Raw genomic sequence first — 22,466 nt, 5'->3', positions numbered from 1 at the left:
ATGAACTGTTTGTTGATGGCTCACAGTGAATGAATACTCACAGTTAAAGGTGCCTGGGTATCTGTTTAATTGTCTTCTAACTCTAACATCCAAATGTTAACCTGAAGCTTCAAGTGCACAGCAAAAACATCGACACATCCGGCCTAAGAAGAGCCAGGTCTTTCAAAATCAAAGCACCACAGATCCCACTCTGATTTCTTTAATTATAACAGTGGTGTAATATTGTGTTTTTGTAGTTAGCATTACTTTAAAGGACATTTAAACGTATTGAGATACATGTGTATCGTTGTATAGCCTTAAAATATCGGGATGTTATTTTAAAGCCAGCCCTAATGCACGCTAATTTTTCACTATTATTCTGAAAGTTATATGAAAATATTCTAAATTTGATAGGAGTCATGTAAATGAGTGGATTTTCTGTATTAGGGCTCATTCCGAATGAAACATTTGAGATGACTGAGATTGATTGAGACAAGTGGGAATGCAGATATTATCAGGTTTTAGGAGCATTGTTTAGACATGAATACAGCGAATTCGAAATATACATCTCAACTGGATTTTTACTGCATTTTTTTGAGACACAGCCTCTTGCCTGTTTATTGTCAGCTCAGTGCGTTGTTTTTTTGATATGCGCAAATGGTAACACCGAACTTTCCAAGAAGGTAGTTGAAGAATGAAAGAGTGAGGCTGTGTTCACATGGTCCAGCAAGTCTGCCACTGGTGGAAAACTTTGGGAAAATCCTATTTTGACGCAAATAAGCAAAATCATGCAGCTTATGCTCTTCTCCTGTGTCATATTTTGATGTGATAAATGACTTGTTAGGGTAAAATTAATAGCTAAGGCTTCATCTAAATTGGAATATCAGTGTTATTTTTTCAATTTCATCAGCCATGTTTACAGTTTAGTAGCCATATTGCAGTAATGGCTACAGGAGCGTGAGACATAGATCAGTTTCCAGATTTGTGTGCAGAGTAGAGCAAATGTGTTGCTCTTAGGCCTCCAGGGAGTGCACCAGACTTTGAAGCCAGTTTTCGTTGTGGCCAAACATGAAATTACAACTTCTAGGTCCATCACATGATGCCATTGGGCCCAAAAAAGCTTTTTTTTTTTACCACAAATTTACATTGGGAAAAACATGAATTAGAATAGAACACTGAATTAGTGGAAATATTTTTTAGCATCACACCCCCAGGAAATGGCTTGTTTTAATGTCAGGATTGAATCCTTTTGAACTGATAACATTTGGTAAGTCCAGAAGAACTGCAAGATTAAATCATTTTGTCCCTATTTAAGATTGAGCACTAAACCAGAAGTAGGGGGTTTGAATGGCAAAAGTCTCTAGTGTGCTTGCTCTATGGTTACAATGATTTGGAAGTAGTGCCAGTCATCCAGGTCATTCCATTCTGCAGAAGTAGAGCTTTTTTGGCTTTTTTGGCTTCATGCGCAACTGAGCAGCTTTCATAGGAGCGAACGGGACCCAGCTGCGCATGCTGTATCCATGTCTCCTAATATATCCATGATTTCACATCTAGCTTTACTTCTTGTTGTAGTCCTGAGCATTTATCCAAAAGAGACCTTGTGAGGGCATGGGAATATATGATGATGCCATCTGTGGCAATAAATTTCTGAAAGATAATCCTGGGAAGCACGGCCCTTGTCCACTATAAAACACAACGCAGAGTTATGGTCCCGGCCATCTGTTTGAGCTTCAAGTCACAAGTTGTTGATTTATTTGGGGTTTTTTTTAAGATGGATGTGGAGAAAACCTAAGGTATAGTTTTTGTTGAGCGATCCTTTAAGTCAAACTGCACAGTTGAACAGACACAAAATTGGACAGGACCCTGAAACAGAATTATAAAACAAATGATTCCCTAAAACACCTGTGAATACCGGGTGTTGTGCCAATGAAGCCAGCATGGAACAATGTATCACAAAATCACCAAAGCAGACATCATCACTCTCAACCAGTGCCAGGGAGGTTGTGTTTAGAAATGAGGATCATTGAGGGCTATGAAAAACAATTATGAGACAAGCTCTGCGTGCAGTATTTATGGAAGTGGCAATGAAACACAATTACTGTCATAATAATGACTTACACATTAGATTTCACCCTCATTTTCAGAATGTTGTCTGTATTCAATATAAACAAGGTGTATTATTATTTGTATGAGGTTTTTAAGTAGCAAGGTGAACAGCACAGATATCACATACGCGCAGGTCCTCATAGTGGCACATTATTCTTCTTTAATATTCGAAATTACAAAGTAATGACATTAATCAGACCATGGCAGCTTACGCTGTGATCGACGACCAATTAAATAACAATTCCACATTTTAAAAGTTGATGATTTGTTGCTCTGAACAAGTAAATTCTATCTGCTGCACCTTAATAATGTGATTTAAGTGTTATGTATGTATGAGGTAGGCATATAAGTGTGATTGAAAGCATACATAAAAAACATATTTACTAGCTCAGATTCACAGCACTGGTAGATCACTGTGTAGAACATTTAAATATCTAAATTAGGCAAAATGAATCAGTGTTAGCTCTTGAGAACAGGCTCACTTAAATTTAGCATCTTTATTAATTTTTTTTTAAGATGTATTTAACCAGGAAAAGCCTAATTGAGAGTAAAAACCAGTACCCTGTCCAAGAAAGCAACAGTCACATATGCAACAGTTAGATACAATTAAAAACAACAACAAAAAAATCACATTATACTAAGGTTACAGGTCAACATATCCTCAACTCGATAGAGGCAGATACTATGTCAAAGCATCTAAAATCTGATGCAACTTCACCCAAATCCTTCAGTCTACTTTGTCTCACATTTCAAGTGAATGAAACTAAAATAGAGGACATGACTATGTTCACTCAGTATCAACAGTCACAATAAAAAAGTACTGATGAAACTGTCTGTTGCTGATTTTATATCTACATGAACATGGTCATAAAGCTGAATTAAAATATTCTGTTCTGGCTTTTTCTGCTAGTTGAAATTCTCATACGATTCAAGGTTTTTGTGTGATCGTACAGGACAAACACCAAAGGTTGCACCATAATGGCTCCATCTATAATTGTAAAAAGCGCTGATTGAGTTTCATGAACCCTGTGCTGCTGAAAATCTATTGAATCCCGCTGCGTAATCTCAGACCAACAGGACAATCAATGAGAAAGTCTTTTGTCCAACAGAGGTAATGTGAATGGTAATGTAGCCCTCTAGTATAATCATAAGAAATGCCACAGCCTCATGCAGTATATCAGCATAGATAGTAATGCTATCTGAACTACAGTTAAATCCTGACAATGGTTCACAGTAAGCAGGACAACTGTAATATTGCCGCAATATTTCCTATAATGTAATGAAAAGAAGGACAGGACAGAATATACGTTTTAAAGGAGGAGATAGCGGGGATGACATGCAGCAAAGGGCTACGAGCACGGAGCGAACATGCAGCCACTGCAGCCATGACCTTTCTCCTTTTTAAGGACATTGCCTTTGTACAGCTTGTACACCACTAAGCTACCAGCACCAGTAACCGGTTGATATTGAAGACAAAAAAAACAAAAACATTAAATAGAAAAGAGCATTTCCTTTCAATCTAGCGCTCCATTGCCTCAGTGACATACGTAGCTTCATTTTGACCACAAAACCCTTTTAACATACTTTACTGTGTTAGCACCACCAGCCGTGCTGATGCTGCTAACAGTGGTAACAGAGCTAACAGTGATAAGATGGTCAACAATTCTGAAAGGGTTTTACTATTCAAAATTAAGCCGCATACACACCAGGGAGACCTGGTGGGAGACAGGAGGGTGTCCGCCGAATGAGCAGCGTCGCTAGCTGTCTTGGTCCTACGTGACCACGGTGGTGCACAGTGCAGTTAACTGAAGACTAGCAAAATCAGCCTATTGCCCGACTTGTATAACTGGTCAAAAATATTCTCTGCAGTTTGAATGATAAATGGTCAACTGTTGACATCCCTACTATAGACAAAGCTATTGTTACAGTATGACCAACATGAATATATCTGTCATATAAACATTTTTGAGGTGAGATAAAAATTACCTAAATATATCTAGATATTATACAATACAGATTTTAACAATTGTACTACATCAAATTATGACTCTGGTTTATTTTAATTCTATTATATTCTCTAGTACTGTTATATATTACACTATACCAGCGAATTTGGGGTTTCTTTAAAACCCTATAGGCATAAGGAAGTTCTTGAGTTGATTTATTAGTTGAAAAGATGGAACTGATGTTGAGAGCTCAGCTGTTCTAACTGGCCTTGGGAAACAATTTCACCATTGTGGTGAAAAGTTATGACCAGCCTGAGAAATGGAGGAAAAGAAGAGTAAAGAGGGATTGCGGTTTCCTTTACGGTCTTGTTGCCCTGGGCAGGAGGGGAGTGATATCGGAGGACTCGATGAGGGTGAACACAGTGCGACTGCAGCAGAGTAGATGAGCTGTGGTAGTTTTTCAAGCCCCCTTTGCTCTGGATGGGAGACTCAGTAGCACAGAGTGAATACTAAAGCTCAAACATAGATCCCCATGGAGAGGACGGATCAGATTTGACAGATCTGGTAGACGGCAAACCTGCTGCCTCAGGTTTTGGGTGTAGGGTGGGCTTTGTGCAGTATTAACCCCTATTTCATTTTCATACTTCTTTCAGGGCTTTTTGTCCAGTGTGTCTGAATTCATAAATATCTGTGGGCAATCTTCCTTTAGTCATCTCCCTCCGATAACGTATTGTTCATGGGTTCATTCTACCCTGCATACAATCATATTTTATGAATTGTGATATGAAAGTGGATATGCCGTGATTTACATATTCATCACCTCAGATAAACATCTTGCAGACAGCCCGCACACTCAGCAAAGCTTACAGAGCTAGAAAATTAGCTACAAATTGGACTCTTTGAAAACGAGTGTTTTCATAAATGCTTTATTGAAAAAACATCTTATGGTCTTATGTATAAGGTCCTACTGAATGTTAGAGAAGTTGCTTGATAAGAGCGTGAAATGTTTCACCCCAGAAGGTGTTATCCGGTGTGCAGCAAGTTATGTCTAATATACCAACCTGTTTGAATGTTTGTCACAGATTCACACTCCTTTGTGCTGATGATAACAATTGCGAGGTAGAAGGAAGCAGCTTGGATTGAAAAATAAATCGAGTCCCTCGTCAAAAGATATTTTGTCCTCACAGTGCTCGCTGGTGTTCAGACTGCAGGCTTCTTATTTTTTTTGGTAATAAGTGAATCTCAAGTGGCTGCAACTGGCGGGATTTTCCCAGTACAGACATGCCAAGAGACACTTGTCATTAAGACCGCAGAATTAAATTCTTTATAGTGTTTGTTCTGGAGATAGAATCAGTCTGCAGCAATCACAGCAGCATATTTGGAGAGAAACGACTCCTCTGTGTAGTTTTAGGCTTTGAACCAGTAGATATAAATGTAAAATATCCTATCTTGAAATATAAATCTGAGAGAATTTCAGGGTTTTTGTTTTGATTTTTCACTAGTATACTGGTTGAGGAAATTGAAAGCAGGTGGCAAGTGTCAGACCCGATTTAGAACAGTGTCCTCTGTGCAGTCATTAACCCCCTCTTCAAGCAGTTAAATTGGTTGTTCGAAAAGGAAAAGGAACAGGTGAGATGAATTGGGGGCAGTTATCCACTACTTGGCAAGTGAAGTGTTGCTTTGCATCTAGTGATGCAACTAAGCCTGCAGTGTTTTGAGTTATTAATAACTTTTTTCAAACACTGCACCCAATAGTCCACCTTCCATCTTCTCTTCCACCTGTCTGTTACTCTTTCTCACAAACGCAGCAGGACTAAGTCCTACCAAAGTTGAGTCGGTTTCATTAGTCAGTTTCATTAGTCTATATGAATACCCACCCTGGGTCCCGTCGCATCCTGTTGGAGCTTCAGATATTCGTGGGTCGTTATCGCTGAGCTTTGAAGCTCTAAAAATGGTATTCAGGACAGCCCTAGAGATTTTTTTTGGGGGGGGGGGGCGGTTGATATGAATGATTTTAAATTCTGAATTATGTAGCTTGTGAAACTCTGGTTGCTTATACTTAAAAAGGAGTGCAGCAACAGTCAGAGTTTTAAAGATATGATGTAGAAATAAGAACACAACATGAATAAAGCTAGTTAGCTGAAAATAACACTCCCTGGATAATTAGATAGCACAAACAGCAAATCAAGAAGCTCATCGGCATCTCTTCCCTCCTAGAAAACTCCATGTTTCTAGTTAGATGGGATGTGCTGGTAAGTGGTACATTAATAATTCAAAGCTATGACTCTCCACATGGCTGTCTGCATGGATTACTGCAGCCCTGTCTCCTACAAATTGTATTTAAATGCATTTATTCTTCATTAGCGATTTATGTTCAAGGGCAACGTTCAGAGCCAAGTGAGGGTCAGTGAAAATAAAAAAGGATGGTGGTTGTGGTAGACGGGCATGTAGAATTTACCCTCAACACTGGCAGCCTGGCTTCATTTCCCATGCCACTTTAACAGTCAGCGCAGGGATTTTTTAGGATTGAGGTTAGTTCGTCAAATTAGGGAAAAAAAAAAAAATCTTCTCACTTGGTCCTAGAGGTATCACGCCAAGTAAATAGTTTTGGTTTAATTGGTCTTGGTTTTCTGTCTCGGGGGCCTCCACCCAAATGTTGCTTGTTGCCTACGGCATTGAGACAATTATTTTAAAAGCTCTACAGTCATGGAGAGTCATGTGGAACCATGATTATCTACACCAAATTTAGGGCAAACGCGTTGATTGTTTAACTGTTTTCTGTTGAACTAAAGTGATATATACAAGAAGAACTGAATAACATTTCTAAATGAGTTTATTGTAGGGCTGCAACTATTAATTATTTTCATTTTTCATTAATCTGCTGATTATTTTCTTGTTTAACAAGTAAGTACCTCGTTCTATAAAATGTCAAATAACAGCGAAAAAGGCCTTTTGCAAGTTCTTGTGACATCTTCAGTTTTTCTTTTTTCTTTGTCCATCCAACAGATCAAACCCCCAAAGCCCAAATTGTCAGTTTACAATCAGACAAAGACAAAGTTCACCAGTGTATCTTCAAGTTTAAGAAACTGGAAGTGAATTTTTAGAATTTTTGATTGAAAAAAATGACAAAACAATTAAATTTGAAAACTGTTACCATTTCATTTTCACTCAGCTCATCAATAACTTGTTTTGGCTCTAGTTTAGGGGTCCAGATGGGGTTAGTTGCTAAGGTCTTCTTCAGATATGGAAACTACAAGACTGCTGGACTTATCTTTTTGTTAAGTGATGTCTTTAAGGCTTTTAAAAACATGTCTCGAGTACATAACTGCTCAGTAAAAAGTATTTAAATGTGACAGATCACAATATTTGGCACCTGGTGCTGGAAAAGGGGTGCTGGCAGCACTGGAGAACAGCAGTGAGTTGTGAAAATAATTACATCAAGGAAGAAGATAGTTCTCAGTTGAAGCACAGGCTGCATCAGTGAGTTAGTGGCTTTCACAACTTATTTTGCAGTTGAATGACTGTTTATCTCTGTGGTTTAATTAATGACCATAGTGAGTGTGAGGGATGCTCGCCGCGTACTTCTCGTAGTATAATAAAGCCTGTAGAATTATTTTCTCCCCACGTCACAATGTAGTAGACAGAACATATAATGCTGTTGTCACATTGTCTACAGTCCAAATGTATAGTTAAAAAAACAGGACGTTAAGTATTAGTTCTCATATTGTATGTCAAATATTTTCAGCTCCACTGAGGATCTGCCTTTTCTTGTCCATGTTTGTTGAGTCATTGATGGGATGTCACTGGAATGGCTCTTAATGTGCTCACACACAGAACAAAATGGAGACGATGCATATGCAGACATACAGCTAACACAAGGACAACAACGCTAGACAGGAATAAGCAAACAAAATATCTACTTTGTACAAACATGAAGGGGAATATGCTATATAAATAAACAGCCAACATACAACATATACAGTCTGTGGGTCAATAGTGTCACAAAAAAGGGCAAGAGTGCGTGGGACTGTAAAGAGAATATTGTCTGCAATAAATATTCTATGGGTTTAAGTGCATAGAGTGGTTGTGTGTATAAAACAGTATCTCTATGTACACTCTGTTTAGGTTTACTGTACATTTAAGACTAAGATATACATGTTGATTTTAATTCATCAATCAATCATTCATTTGGTTGTGTGTGTGGGTGCGTGCGTCTGTCTGCCACTAATCTTACAAACTACCAGTTAGCCACATTTTTTGTGTACTTATTTATGACTGTATGCATAAGGACTCCTCGTGGTTGCAGTGATTCATTATTGTTAAAAAACCTGTTTTATTGACTCTTTTATACCCCCACTGACTGCAGACTCCTCACTCCTCTTAACCTGCTGGTAGGATCTGCAAGTGTTTCAGAAATCATCTTGGCTAAAAACAAGCCTTACATAGTCTTTTCCATCCATCCATTTTCTTCCGCTTATTTGAGGCCAGGTCACAGGGGCAACAGGCGGAGCAAAGCATTTCAGCTGTCCCTCTACCCAGCAACACTTTCCAGCTCCTCCTGGGGGACCCCTAGTCGTTCCCAGGCCATACGAGATATGTAATCTCTCCAGCGTGTTGTGGGTCTGCCCCGGGGCCTCCTACCAGTTGGATGTGCCCAGAACACCCCTTTTTTAATATTCTTTTTATTGTTTTTAATAAATAACACACACAACAACCTCCCTTGTTATGGCTCAAAACTGGCATCCATAGCAAAGTTTGGTTTTATTCTGAACCACAGCATCTACATATTGATTCATATTGTGTTTCATACACCGTTCGTGTTATGATCCACTTCAGTTAGGCACGATATGAGATGAATAAGTCAGTTGTTTTTTGTTAGTTAAAAGTTAAGTTAGGCTTATCGTCTGATGATTATTGTAATTTTCTTGGACACAGTGTTTTTACAGCTCTTATCCAAACATGAGACCAGTATGTAAAATTGTGGAAGCACTTCCTTTATGCTAGAAGTACATCACTTTTGTAAATCTGTGCCATCCTAACTGTGTGTTTCCGGAGGCTGAAGGACAGTGGTGGGGAAGTATTAAGTCTTTCTTCCTCTACAAGTTGATTTAGGATTGTCTGTAATGGTTCAGCGTTTCTGTGGAGAGGATGGGAAATGCACTCCTTTTCAGGCAGCAGACAGAGTGAGTTGATACACATACAGCGGAAACTCCATGCCAATTGTCTGCACTGCTTCGACTCTGTGCTCTGGGCAGCAAAAGAGGAAGCTCAGCTTTACCTTAAAAGTAAGTCTTTGCTTTGATGTGAAGGGTTTTATCATCACCAAATACTGAGGAAATGTGAAATGAATGCAGTGGGAAATATTAGGGTGTTTTTTTTAAAGTCAGTCGGGGCTTCTAGGGGGGACAGAAGAGGTGGTGCAGGGAGATGAAAGCAGATAGCTTCAGATACACAGACAGGTATGAAATGAAGAAAGGAACCTCCTAAAGCAGCATAAATCACAGGAATATGTAGTGCAAAAAGTTCCTGAGCGTCTTCTCATCCTGTCAGGAGGTCACAGACATGTTTTCTCTTCAGTTGCATTTCTTTTCAAGTTTGACACCTGTCATCAACAAGGTGTTGATTCCCATATCAGGATGCTACTATCATTATAGCAACTCATCCTTTATACTAAAAGAGGTTCTGGTCATCTATGCATTCATTTTTTATCCTCCAATTTGAAGCCATTTTGTATTTGATCTCTGTTTACAGTATACTGTTTCACACCCCAAAATATTGACCTGGTTTTAGATGGAGTGACTGAGCAGATTGATAGAAAAACAAAACCTTGTTTTCTTCTTTTACTTGTGTTATCCTACAATAAAAAATCTATTCAGAAAAATATGTTGTGCTTCTACCACATCCTTATATCTAGTAGTATTCAAATATCTGTCAGCTTTTATTAAGCGGCACAATGTCGAAAATGCTCCCTACCTCATCATATCCCGACCCCCAGCCTGCAGTGATGACTCATGGCATGACTGATGCATGAACTCATGGTTATCCAGATCTCACTTCGCCCAGCTGGAAACAAGACCATATCGTCTTTTTTTAATCCTCTGGTGTCTCGAGTGTGTTTACCAGCCTGACTGAAGTGCAGCATCCCATAGTGCGCTGTCACAGAGGGACTGGAAACTAATGTATACTGTACCTCTCATACATACATTTTCATATAGGGACTGCAAGACACTTTTCAAGAATGCATTTGTGAGAGGAGCACTGTATAGCTCTGTAATAACATGTAAATAATGAGATAATATCATGTAGTGAGCAGGTAATAATTGGAATAGTTTGTGGTAAATACAGAGGGAATCATTGTAACTTGATAATATTTGGGTTTGATTTGGGGCAAAAATATCCCAAGGTAATAATGGCATATCTTCTTAATATAATTGAAATTATGGGTAAAAAAATGTATTGTGCTCCATACCCCTAATCAGTGTTGTTAAGCCTGTCAAACTTAACATTCCTGCATTCAGCAATATGCAGTTTATTTTTATTATTTATTCTTCTTTACTTTAAAACAATGCGCCTTTGATTTTACAAAGACATTAACAGAAGGCAATCAGCTTGTCAGCTGAAATGATGACTGTCACTTGCAGATTTCATCAGCATTAGGGAGCTAGCTATTAACACTACCATTTTGGGTTGGTTTTCAGCTTACTTTGCTGTTTTAAACCACTTGAAAATGTACTTTATTCAACATACTACTACATATTAATCATTTTCACCCTGTTCTATCCTCTATGATCTTACTTTCAAGTGTCTTCAGAAACTTCAAAAGCATTTTTTTATGCAGAGTGGTTGTCTTTATCTGCAGCCAGAGAGGAAGAGGATGAAGCATAGGTTGAGGGGGTGGTGTGGGTTGTGTGCCATGGTCAGTGCTTTACCAATGGTGGCAGTGTCAATGAGGGTGTAGATTCTAGAGATTACCTTTATAACATCTTAGCTCTGTTTGTAAGGTAAATAAAATCACTTAAAACAAATCCAAAAACATCATCCCTTCAATCCTCAATGAATGATTTGATCGCAAATCAGCACAAGCCCAGTGACTCCCTGGGTATGGGTAGGCTTCCAAACAATGTCTCACACACAGTGGAGCAGTGGAACAGAAACTGTCCTGGTCTGTAGTGACCAAGATCTTACTACAGCCACCTGCACAATTCTTCAACATGTAGAGAAACCCAAAGATTCACACACCTGCTGTGCCTAGTTACGGTTGCTAAGCTATGATATGATAATATGAGTATTGTGACAATTGGGTAATATTCATGTAAAATGTGTAAAAACACTGCCACAGAACTTGAGGAGGGAAACAGTACCAGAGAAGCTTTTGGTTTATAACAATGCTGAGAACATAAATGAGCAGCAGAGCAATGTTTCATGCTGTAGGAGTGGTTTGAGACATGTTATGTTCCCCTTGATCCTTTTTTTGGCTGTGAAAATTTTGGAATTCGTTGTATCTGACACAACTTGAAGCAGCCCCTGTTAGTGAAGAAGAAGAAACACAAACATGTTACAGCCGCCTTTCTAGCCTGCAGGGGGTAAGCGCCCAACGCTCTAAAGATAGATTTTGTGTGGAGTACTTTAAGGCAGCGAACTGTACGAGAGGTTGCAAAAAGTTCATGAAATTATTAAGTAGACTTACAATCTAATCACTAAGCTTGGGAGTGTATTTTCTATAATTTCATTTGACATATTGCTGCGCTATAAAACTGCATCATTATTATGCCTTATGTCCTCAAAGATTTTGTGAACTGCCATCAAAATCCACTTTAAGCCACGAGACGCTCTGCTTGGTAACTGGCATCAGTGCAGGCAGAGAAATGAATAAAGCACTTCCACTCGCATTACATTTACATTAAAGGTATTTAGCTCTTGCTCTTATCCAAAGCGAATTATGATGAGGGCAGCAGTAAAAATTAGCTTAGGCTCAGGCTGATGGTGCCGTGATAATAGATTTGAGCAAACCCTGCTGTAATGCAACACCTCTTGTCTGCCAGAAAAGTTCTACAGAAAGAAATTAGAGTTAGAACAGCAAGATCAGATTAAGACAGGAGCATATTTGCAGGAGGATGTGGCACAAAAGGGGGTGTGATACGAGTGGAAGCAGCGGGACGTGAGGCATTTCTTGAGGAGATGAGTTTTTAAGTTTACAACGGAAGGGAGTGGTTGTGCTGTCCTGACGGAGATTGTTCTGTGGAGTCAGGGAGAGTAGGTGGAGTGAGGACCTGACTTTTAATAACACAAAGTAGACCAAAAGTAGAGGAGTGGTGATTGGATTTGTTTGTACCTCAGTGTGGGTGAAGTATGATACCATCCCTAAATGACACAGACCAAGTTTTACAACTTTTTGACAGGATGGAGGTGAAGTCTTTCCTCCAAGATCATGCCACCATCTTGGAGCAAAGTGTTTTTTTTGTTTCGTTCGCTCCTGAGCCGTGCACTGGAAGACAGATTGTATGAGTCATGCATGCAAATTACATGGCGGTTGCGAGGGGAGTGCACTATTAGGAATATCCAACTGTATGAATAAGTCGTATTTTGAATGGAATAATAACACAGCCCTCCATAGTAATGGAAGAGTCGGACTTCTATGTTGACAGTAATGACCCATTTCTTGTGATTAATTTTGGAAAAAAGGCAGCACGCAATTAGTGGTTAGCGGTAGGGGGGCGTCACGCAGGCAAAAAATTTGGAGGCATTTGTTTCATTGTCAGAAAGGAAAGTTGACACTGAAGAATGGAGGCAGAATTATACTTGGGTGCCGAGGTTGCATACAAGCTGTAATTGACTGTGGCTTTTAAAACGTGATGGCGGAGTTGTCCCAATGTTTTTGCCTGATAAACAGACAAAATTGTCAACTCGTCACACTGCGTTTTCTATCTTCAGTGTGACATTGCCTCCACTCTTATTATTTTCTGTGATAGAGGGGGTTTTGATTTTCCTAACAAATCAAGATGCACTTATCCGTCCAGAATCTAGTTTCATTTTAAGTTGGCACTGATTTGTAGCCATGCCAACATACTGATTTTGCCAGTAATGCAAACTACGATGTTCGGCATTAATGAGAAGACGTCGATTTAGAAGTCTTGGTAGCAGTGTCTGTCTTGTCAAGTGGTCATTGTTGTTATAGCTACTCTTTGGTTTCAGCACAAGACTTGATAACAGCTTGAAAAAAGCATTAGTCCCACCCTTAGCATTGATTGACTAATTGTAACACCTCTTTTAAACCCACAGTGAGCAAGCAAACACAAACGGAGCGTGAACAAACTTCCAGATACACTGTGCCGCATGATCGGTAGGAAGATTAGAAAGGCGCAACACAAGTGCAAGTCCTTTTACCATTTACTGGAAGCGACAACCACATTCACTAAGCGAGCCTCAACAACAGCTTGCTGTTGTTCTGGATATGGGCAGAGGTGTGCAAAGCGTTGCCAAAATAAAGCCAGGATGAGCTGTTTACAAGTGATCTATCCTAACTTGCGTATGCAGAGACCAAGCGAGGACATCTTGAGTGGGAAACACTGAATCAATATGATGTTTGCTTGTTCCCTTTTTGCATTGGGTCCAGTTAGCAAGAGGTGTAAGTCTCCCTGCAATGCTCAATGGACTGATGGATCGTCGACAAAGAAACCACTGTTTTATGTGACAATGCCAGATGAATCAGTCAACTCAGTGGTCAGATTCGAAGGGCTGGGCCCAGGCAATGCATGTGGGAGAAACTTGTACTCTTTGTCATTCTTCAATTTGATGAGATGAACTCAATGAGCCTCAGTTGTTCTTACCTGAATATAAGTATAAGTTTAGTGACAACACAAATCTGATTCAGAAGGTTTTGCACATGGGCATGGACAGAGAAATACCAAAATCAAAAGTAATAGAGCAAGGATTCAGCCTCACGTAGTGTATTTCATATGTCATACCGATCCATTTAACATTGGAGTATAAACATCTACAAGGTCTTCGTCTTAAAACATATTAACCTTCACTCGCTCTTCTCACATGCAGACAGTGAAGGACTCAGTGAAAGTACCTAACCGTGACCATGGATGAATCATACATTAACACAGTTACTATTACTGTACATGATGACGTGACTATCTAATAATTTTTCCACAGCAGCAATCAGTGTTTCACTTCACATTTTTCAGCTTGAGCAATTCTTCAAAGTCTCGCTCTCAGTAGGTTTCAGAGGGATAAGACTGCAAGTCATTATTTTTGTTGACAATTAATTTGTTGATTTTTATCCAAGATGGCAGCATCACTCTAAGAAGGGCAATATAAATCGTTCCACCACTTTGATCCAGACTTTAATATCTCAAAAGCTGTTGGATGAAATAGCATACAATTTTGGTCAGATATGCATGGTGCCCAGAAGATGAATCTTAATGACTCTGGTGGTCCTGTGGGTTTTTCTTTTGTGCCACCATGAGGTTCACTTGTGGTTTTCAGCTAAATGACAACAACAAACAAAAATGACGAATTTCATCTTGTCCTGAATGACCAGATCCCTGCTGTACTGTGTGTTTAGAGCCAATTAGCAAAGGTTTGCATGCTAACATTAGCATACCTGCTAAACAACATGTTAGCATGCCAATGTTAACATTTAGCTCAAAGCAACACTGTGCCTCTCTCAGATAGGAGCCTTACAGAGCCGCTAGCATGGCTGTAGACTTATTGATATTATTGTAAAGTGTTTGACAAATAGTCAAAAACTTCCGAGATATTCAGTTTGTGATAATATAAAAACGAAAGCAGCAAATCCTCACAAGCTTTAGTCAGCAGTGTTTTTGGCTTTTTTGCATAGAAAAATACCCTAATATCCAGTTCACACATCACAATCATTGGTTAAATTACATCATCAATATCAACTGTAGCAACTAGGGTTTCCTACTATATATACTAGGAATTATGTGATTGGATCAGTGTGCTGATCTCTATATTAGCTTGTCTGGACTTGGGTATCTTTGTAGGCAAAGCTGCAGCACATTTTACCCTGATAAAATGATTTCACTGATCTGCTTTTGGAAACTGCACATGAAAATCAGTCAGTAATCTGAAGTTTTAGCATGACGCCAAGACACCACAGCAGCTGCCCCAACTAACCAGTTTGTACCAGGAATTCAGATATCACAGCCTTAAATTCAGCACTACTTTCAGAATATCTACTCAGACTGAAATTACAAGATCAGTTCCTTCCTTGTCCATCTTCAACCCAGGGAAATAAATCATACAAGATGTTCCTTGTTCAGCTTTATAGTCTGAGTTGTAACATTGACTGGTTTTGATCAATAGCCCACCCAGAGAAATCTCACTGTGGAAATACTGCACATGTTCAGCCTTGTTAACAACAAAGCCCCTTGAATAGGTGTGTGTATGTGTGTAAATACATAGCATGTACAATCAATATGTACATGATGCTCAGCTAATTACCAGCTATGTATTCATGTTGTGGGACCTCCGACAGGGTCCAAGTTTACTGTGGTAAAATAAATTGAAAAACACCCTTTGAATTCAGTGTTTTCAATCTAAAAAATAGTTAATAAAAAAAGACTGAACAGGCAGCTCTTAGTGACAACACAACAGGTCATGGCCACATCTGCTCGACAGCCAGCTCAGTGATCACAGAGAGAGAGTGCTATTGTTAGTGTCCCAGTCATATCCACAGCTTATGTCAAATCTTCTATAATGATGCTCACAATGCTCCAAAAAGGCACCATTTATTTTATGTAAGTGACACATTTTACTTAAACACAAGAACGATGTCAGCTGCACTATTCGATCCTCACATAACAGCACAGCGTGATTATTTCAACCTTATTCATACTGAAATGCCAGCTGTCCTGCACTAATGTTAAGCACAGCACATTTAAGTGGTTTCTGAGGATCCTCCACCGGCTCTGGTGGTGACATCCTCTTTGATGATACATACAAATGTGAGCATGTAAACAGGAAAGCACATCTTCATTGCTTTTGCTGAGTCTTTGAATTGCTTTTGCGATACCATTCAGATTCTCCAGATCCTAATCAGCAGCATTGTATGGCTTAATTCATTTCCTAATTCATTTCCCTCCGAGCTTTGATTCTCGTATAGTTCTCTGCAAAGTTTTTGTAACTCAGAAAGCCACTTCCTTTTTGATGTATGAATGTTAATCAAAAGATGACAAAATTAGTTTAAATGTTCAGAACTGATGTGGGTAATCAGGGCTGTTAATAATAAATACATCAAAGAATTACACAAATAACCATAGCAAACACATTTAATGCTTGATTACATATTGATTTGAAATGAATGGAGGAAAGTATGGAAAAGGCTAATTATGTGGACAAGCCCACCGTGCATAGGCCCCGGGGGGCCCCTTAGCCTTCACTGACATGCACTGACTAGTAAGAGCCTTTAAATGACTACAAAGAGATACGAAATAACTACAAAGACACAAAACATGACTGCAAAGTGACACAAAAGGACCAAAAAAGACACAAAATTACCCCAAAGAGACACAAAATGACCACAGAGACACACAAAATTACCATAATATGACTTTAAAGACAAACAAAAAACAAAACAATAAAAAAACAAGGAGATAAAACATGACTACAGACTGTGTGGCTGTGTGGCTGTGTGTCTTGCTCCTCAGGAGAAGTAGTTGGGCCCTTGCATATCTGTGCCCATTACAGAATGTCTCATTGCATGCACACAAAGAATTTAACAAAATTTTATTTTAATCTTCATAGAGAAGCCTTTTATTGTCACCATTTGCTGGATAGAGGTGTCACAGTTGGGAAAACTTTGCAGAGATCCCTTCACCAGGGTCTTGTGCCTCCCAATGGTCTTCATTACTGTATGTGAGGAGGTACTGCCAGTGGCTTTTAGTCATCAAGGACTCAGGCTGCTCCTCCTGGGCGCTGGGACATTAGCGTTTCCCACCACGGGGACTCCAGGATTAAAGAGGCAGCAGAGGTGATGATGAAGGGCCTCTGCTGGTTGGCCAAAGCATGCATTAAAGCAAAGTGATGTCATTGTGGGCTGCTGCATTTACTCAGTGGAGATCCTCCCAGCTGCTCTCCAACCTGAGTCTTAAGTCTGCTGGTTAGAATTGAGACAGAGAAAAATAAAACAAGGGCAGAGTAACGTGCATTGACTGATGAGAAAAACAGAACAGTGGCAGCATGAGGCTTTACTGAAACTTAAACTTTCTAAAGTTGACTGCAGACTTCATTTCAGAAGGCTAACTTGCATGAAAATCATGTGCAACAGTATGTCACAGCTGTGTGAAGTCTTGATGGCTTTGTGCGTGTGTGTGTGCGTGCGTGTGTGTGTGTGTCTGTGTGTGTACTGTGATTTTTTGATTTCCTAAAGCAGACTCATTGTTAGGCTTGACTACAGATGAATGACAATTTTCTGTTATCTTTGTATTTGTAATGTGTACAACCAGGTGTGGCAGTGTGGCGGCAGCGTGGAGGTCCTTCCTTGTTCTCGCATTGCCCACATAGAGCGTGCTCATAAACCCTACACTGAGGATCTGACGTCTCACGTGCGGCGAAATGCCCTTAGAGTTGCCGAAGTTTGGATGGATGAGTTTAAAAGCCATGTCTACATGGCCTGGAATATTCCTGTGGAGGTGAGTAAATCATGTTGTTTTTCCTAACAAGTGTAAGTAACAGATCATACTTGATTACAAGTCTAATTAGTCTGTGAATTTTTACTTAAAGGGATCACAATATTCTGTTCATGGTATTCATTGATGGATTACTGAACGGGCGTAGTAGGCACAGTGTCAGGGGCCCACCTAACCTTCACCTGCAAAATGTAACACATCCTTATCAGGAAGAAATTCAAAAAGACCACAAAGAGATGCAAAGGAATTGCAAACAAAGACAAAATAAATGCAAAAAAGGGGAAAACATCCACAAAGAGACACAAAACAACACAAAAAGAGGCAACCTCATCACATAGTCTTTGTGTCTAGCTCCTATCTAGGAGAGGTGGTGGTGCATGTCTGTTACCAGGGCCCGCCCATTACCTGCCTATGACAGTAACATGTCAGTGTCACAACACAGGCTATTATCTGTTTGTGGACACCTATAACACAAAGGTGTAATTATTTTAGTTCTTATTTATTAGAAATATGTGACTGCATTTGTCTTTATTTCTTACACAAACGGGCAAAAATTTGATAAAATTTTCAAACATACAAAGAAACACAGAACAGCATATTTGCAGCATATTTACTCATTGGTTCAACTTTAATTCTATCACGTTGAGGGACTCTGATGCATGATAAGCAGCTCATTTGGATTCACTTTTTTTTAGCATTTGGCCTTTACAACATGGGTTACAGGAGATATGCTGACAGGAAACGGAGGGAGACATTGAAGTTTTGTGGCATGTGCTGTAACCAATAGACCACCAACAGATTCCCACAGTATTTGCCATTTTGATCTTTACTCTTTATTAATGGAGGAGCATTCTGAGCTGTGCTCACTATGAAAGGACTTTTCAACTGCAGTGTCATCTGGGACTAAAACATGTTTGGATGTGTAGGGTCATTAAATCTAGGTAAAATCAGCTTATTTCATTAAATCACTTTATTACATTAAATCCTAATCTGTTCCATTTAAAAGAGTATGATAATTTTTTGTTGACAAGTGGTCAAAACCAAAAACCAAGGTTAATCACGTAAGGGCAAGTGCAAAAAAGTGCTCTCAAAGCCGCAGTTAAGTTTCGATTTCCAGTCAAGTCCAGGCTGCATGTCAGATTAGATGCTACATGTTAGTGACTACATGAGTAGAATTCCACTGGATGATGAGACTGACTTCATGATGAAAGCAGAAAGTGGAGTCCCACAGCTGCAGGGGCGAGTAATGATTCAAGGATATAAAGATTTGTGACAGGTACCTGCGCAGTGACTGCTCCACTGCAGCGTGTCAGCCCTGGAGCTCATGTTACACCCTTGAAACTGGGAGAATGATAATAACGAGAGTGTGTAAGTGATGTTTCCTCAGCGAGAACTTTACTCTAATTTAAGTTTACAAAACAGAATAATTCACAAAGTACAAGCAAGTACAGCTACAAGAATTTTGTCTTTTTTAAAGACACCACTTTTTCAGCTACAGTATGCCTAATATTTACCTTAAACATTAATCCTACTTTATCACATAAAACCTTTCTCACAAAAGTAATTGAAGTGCGTAAAAAACTAATTCAGATACCAGTGCAAAATTTACCATAATATGTACATTTTAGTTCACAGTTTACACAAAATAGCGGCGACACTCGGCCTGGCTACTGGCCGTCCTATGCTACAAAGTCCTCATGAACTGTCACTCATAAATGTATGTTTTTTATCTTGTCATCTTGTCTTTAAACCTTTAAATCACGAAGAAGACAGCTTTTCTTCAAGTGTAAGGTCTGCTCCATTTTTAATGTGGTGTGCATTTTAGGAACAAATAGACTTCTCAAAATTCTGTCTGGTTGCTTTTTTATTACTAGAATTTAGTTTAAACACTTAATTATATTTAATAAAATAAAATGACTTTTGATACTTAAGTACAGTAAATATCAGATGCTTTAAGACTTCTACTCAAGTAATATTCTAATTGGTGACTTAAACTTCTACCAAAGTCATTTTCTGGTAAAATACTTTCACTCAAGTGTGGCTTTCTGGTACTTCATCCACCACTGCCCAAAATTGCAAAACAGTTTTCTCTAACGCAGAAATCCATCATAAGCTGTCCGTCTTCATGAGGATCTTTCAGCTTCACAGTTTTATAGACAGCTGAGGTGAAACAGTGTATGCTGAACTGCATAAACTCTAAACCTTTTGAACACAATCCTCAGGATGTACATGTGTCCCATTTTTCAAATGTCAGATGTCAGCCATAAACCGGCTGCAGGCTTAATTGAAAGAAGGCAGAGTCGTTTTTGTTACCTATGTGCAGGATTTGCTGTTGCAGCTTTTTGCGTCATCATCCAAAGAGAGCATTCATACAGAAGTCCAAGTCAGATGTGAAAAAATGATGCACAAATCCGCAAATATGACTACAGATGATTCCATCATAAATCTACAGCGCCAACAGGCAGCTCCATTCAGCAGCCGCCTAATCTAAATGTCACAGGGTTGAGTGTCATCTGTTATCAGCCACACTCCTCCCACCGCAGATGTTTAGTTGAATCAGGCCCCTGACACCTCCAGAAGGCTCAAATGAACTGATTTCTTGTTACTTACAGAATGACCTGAATTAAATACGTGCCACAGAATAAATAAATATTTAATATGATTCAATAAAACAGTCTAAATGGAGACATTAGCAGTTAGAGAATTCGATACAAAGGAAGAAAATATCATTTTAAAAGACAAATTAAAGGAACTATCTGGATTATGGCTGTGACTAGGGAGCAAAATAATTAATAATACAGAAAGAAAAAATGAAGTACAGAGAAAAGGAAGATGTACATAATTAATTTTATTCAATTATGTATTTATTAAGCAGAAATGCAGCTCATCTCTTATGAGGCTTTGTTATGTTATTTGGGATGTTGAGTTAAGACGTGTGCAGTGTCAACAACTCCTTAAGTACGAAATGTCTCCATTTGACAGAATCACATGAATCTGTCGGATAGAAAACATATATGCTGCATGCTCCCTTGCATTTTTTACGCTTGTATCTGTGTTATATTTCAGTGTTTTCAGAGGATACTGATTTTCATTTGATCTTGAACTGGAATCAGTAAATTAAAGTAAATAACCGCACCATGTCGTCTTATGTTAAATGTAGCATCCCTCAAAGGCGAAGTCAAATGTTTGCTCACTGAAGCTTTTTTTTCCTCCTCCTGCATAATCTGTTTGAATATGTAAATCCACGTTATGAATAGATGAACATCTGCAGGCAATTCATTCAGTCAATAATGAGGCGTTTAACAGAGTCTGTACTCAAGAAGCATGAAATTTAGCCTCAGCTTTAGCCCCCTGAATTAACTACACAGCAAAATTGTCAGTGTTAATTTACCTTTGAGAGTGTGAATATAAAAACAGTGCCAGTCTTCATATGAAGTCCATCTGTGTTCACCTTCTGATGTTTTTGAGCACCATTTGCACCCACTTCACCTTTTGAGTTATTGAAGAGGTAGTTATTAAAGTGACATTCGATGAGATACAGAGAACAACATGAGGGGCAGATGATAACATGCAGTGGTGGAAGAAGTACTCCGTAATTCTCTATCTAAAAGTACCAATAACGCTGTCAAAAATACTGCATTTAATGTACTACTCAAGTAAAAGTGATAGCAGCTAAATGTACCTAAAGTATTAGAAGTAAAATTGACTCATGCACAAAATGTACCTTTATGACTGACACTGTGTATTATTATATATGACATTGTTAGATTTCTGTGGAGTATCAATGTGTATAAAGTGTTTTACCTTTGTGGCTCCTGGTGGTGGAGCTTGTTTATCTACTTTAAATACCTCTTTGGAGGTCAGGTTTGGAAAGTTTTTGAGAGGTTTAGAAGTAAAATGTCTCTTTGTTGGAACTACTTACAACTCATAGAAATCTTAAACAAAGGACCCCCCAAAAATGTTTTTTTCTAAGTCAAATATGTTGGGAGCCACCGGTTTGATGTTAAAAAAATATTTTATATGCTTATCATGTTGTTCTATGTACACAGCACAGTGCAACTTTCATTGCTGGTTTCAGACCAATGCAATAGTCTTTTTCACAATCCACACTAACAACTTGTAGCAAATGTACTCATCTGTTCATCCAGGGGCGTAAGGGTCTTAAAATGAGGTGTGTTCAGGCGCATTGTTGGATTGTCGGCATATTGCAATTTTAGACAGCAATAAACACTACACCATAGACCAACAAAAACCTGGTCTAAAGTGAACAGGGCATTATTTTCCTGCCATTTGAAGGGCAAATTATTGTGGAAGTAAGTTGTGCCTACATAGACGAGTTCTCAACACACTAACCTTTACACACAAATAATACATCAGTTATGAGGTATTTATTAAACACTTTCTCTGAAATGTTAGCACAACAGAGAGCAGAGCTGTCCGACTCCCCATTGAGAGACACGCTGTGCACAAGAGCAGCGTAATTTCACTGATTATTTCAGAAGACAAACTTTTAGTTCCACTTCCTCTTTCAAGTTTGTAACTACAGTTTTAGTTTTGCTGTTCAAATGTCATGCTGTGTTTGCTGCAGTGATAATACTGCTCTTACTCTTTTTCTCAGCAGAAAATTGTTCGTCTCCCCAATTTGCCAAATCCGCTGTTTAAATTGAAAAGGGAATGGGAGATCATACTCAACCAACCTACTAATTGGTTGAATTAATGTTACGGTAAAAACACACCCATTATTAATTAATGGAACCCCTTTGCCCTTGCGGCT

At 38.9% G+C, this 22,466-nt stretch overlaps 1 protein-coding gene across 3 annotated transcripts in view; it reads left to right on the top strand.

Moving 5' to 3' along the window:
• galnt18b (UDP-N-acetyl-alpha-D-galactosamine:polypeptide N-acetylgalactosaminyltransferase 18b) overlaps positions 1-22,466 on the top strand; it is a 105,185-nt gene that overhangs the window by 67,995 nt on the left and 14,724 nt on the right. For all 3 annotated transcript variants that reach the window (XM_088077515.1, XM_088077521.1, XM_042486778.2), the window contains exon 7: positions 17,510-17,695. In XM_088077515.1, coding sequence (XP_087933641.1) covers positions 17,510-17,695 — 186 coding nt within the window. The remainder of the gene's footprint in view (positions 1-17,509; positions 17,696-22,466) is intronic.

This window comes from Plectropomus leopardus, chromosome 1, assembly GCF_026936395.1.
Source record: "Plectropomus leopardus strain MGB_pleo_1.0 chromosome 1, ASM2693639v1, whole genome shotgun sequence".
In the NCBI taxonomy this organism is placed as follows: Eukaryota; Metazoa; Chordata; class Actinopteri; order Perciformes; family Serranidae; genus Plectropomus; species Plectropomus leopardus.
The sequence above is the reverse complement of the archived record's forward strand: the minus strand, read 5'-3'. Positions and strand labels throughout refer to the sequence as shown.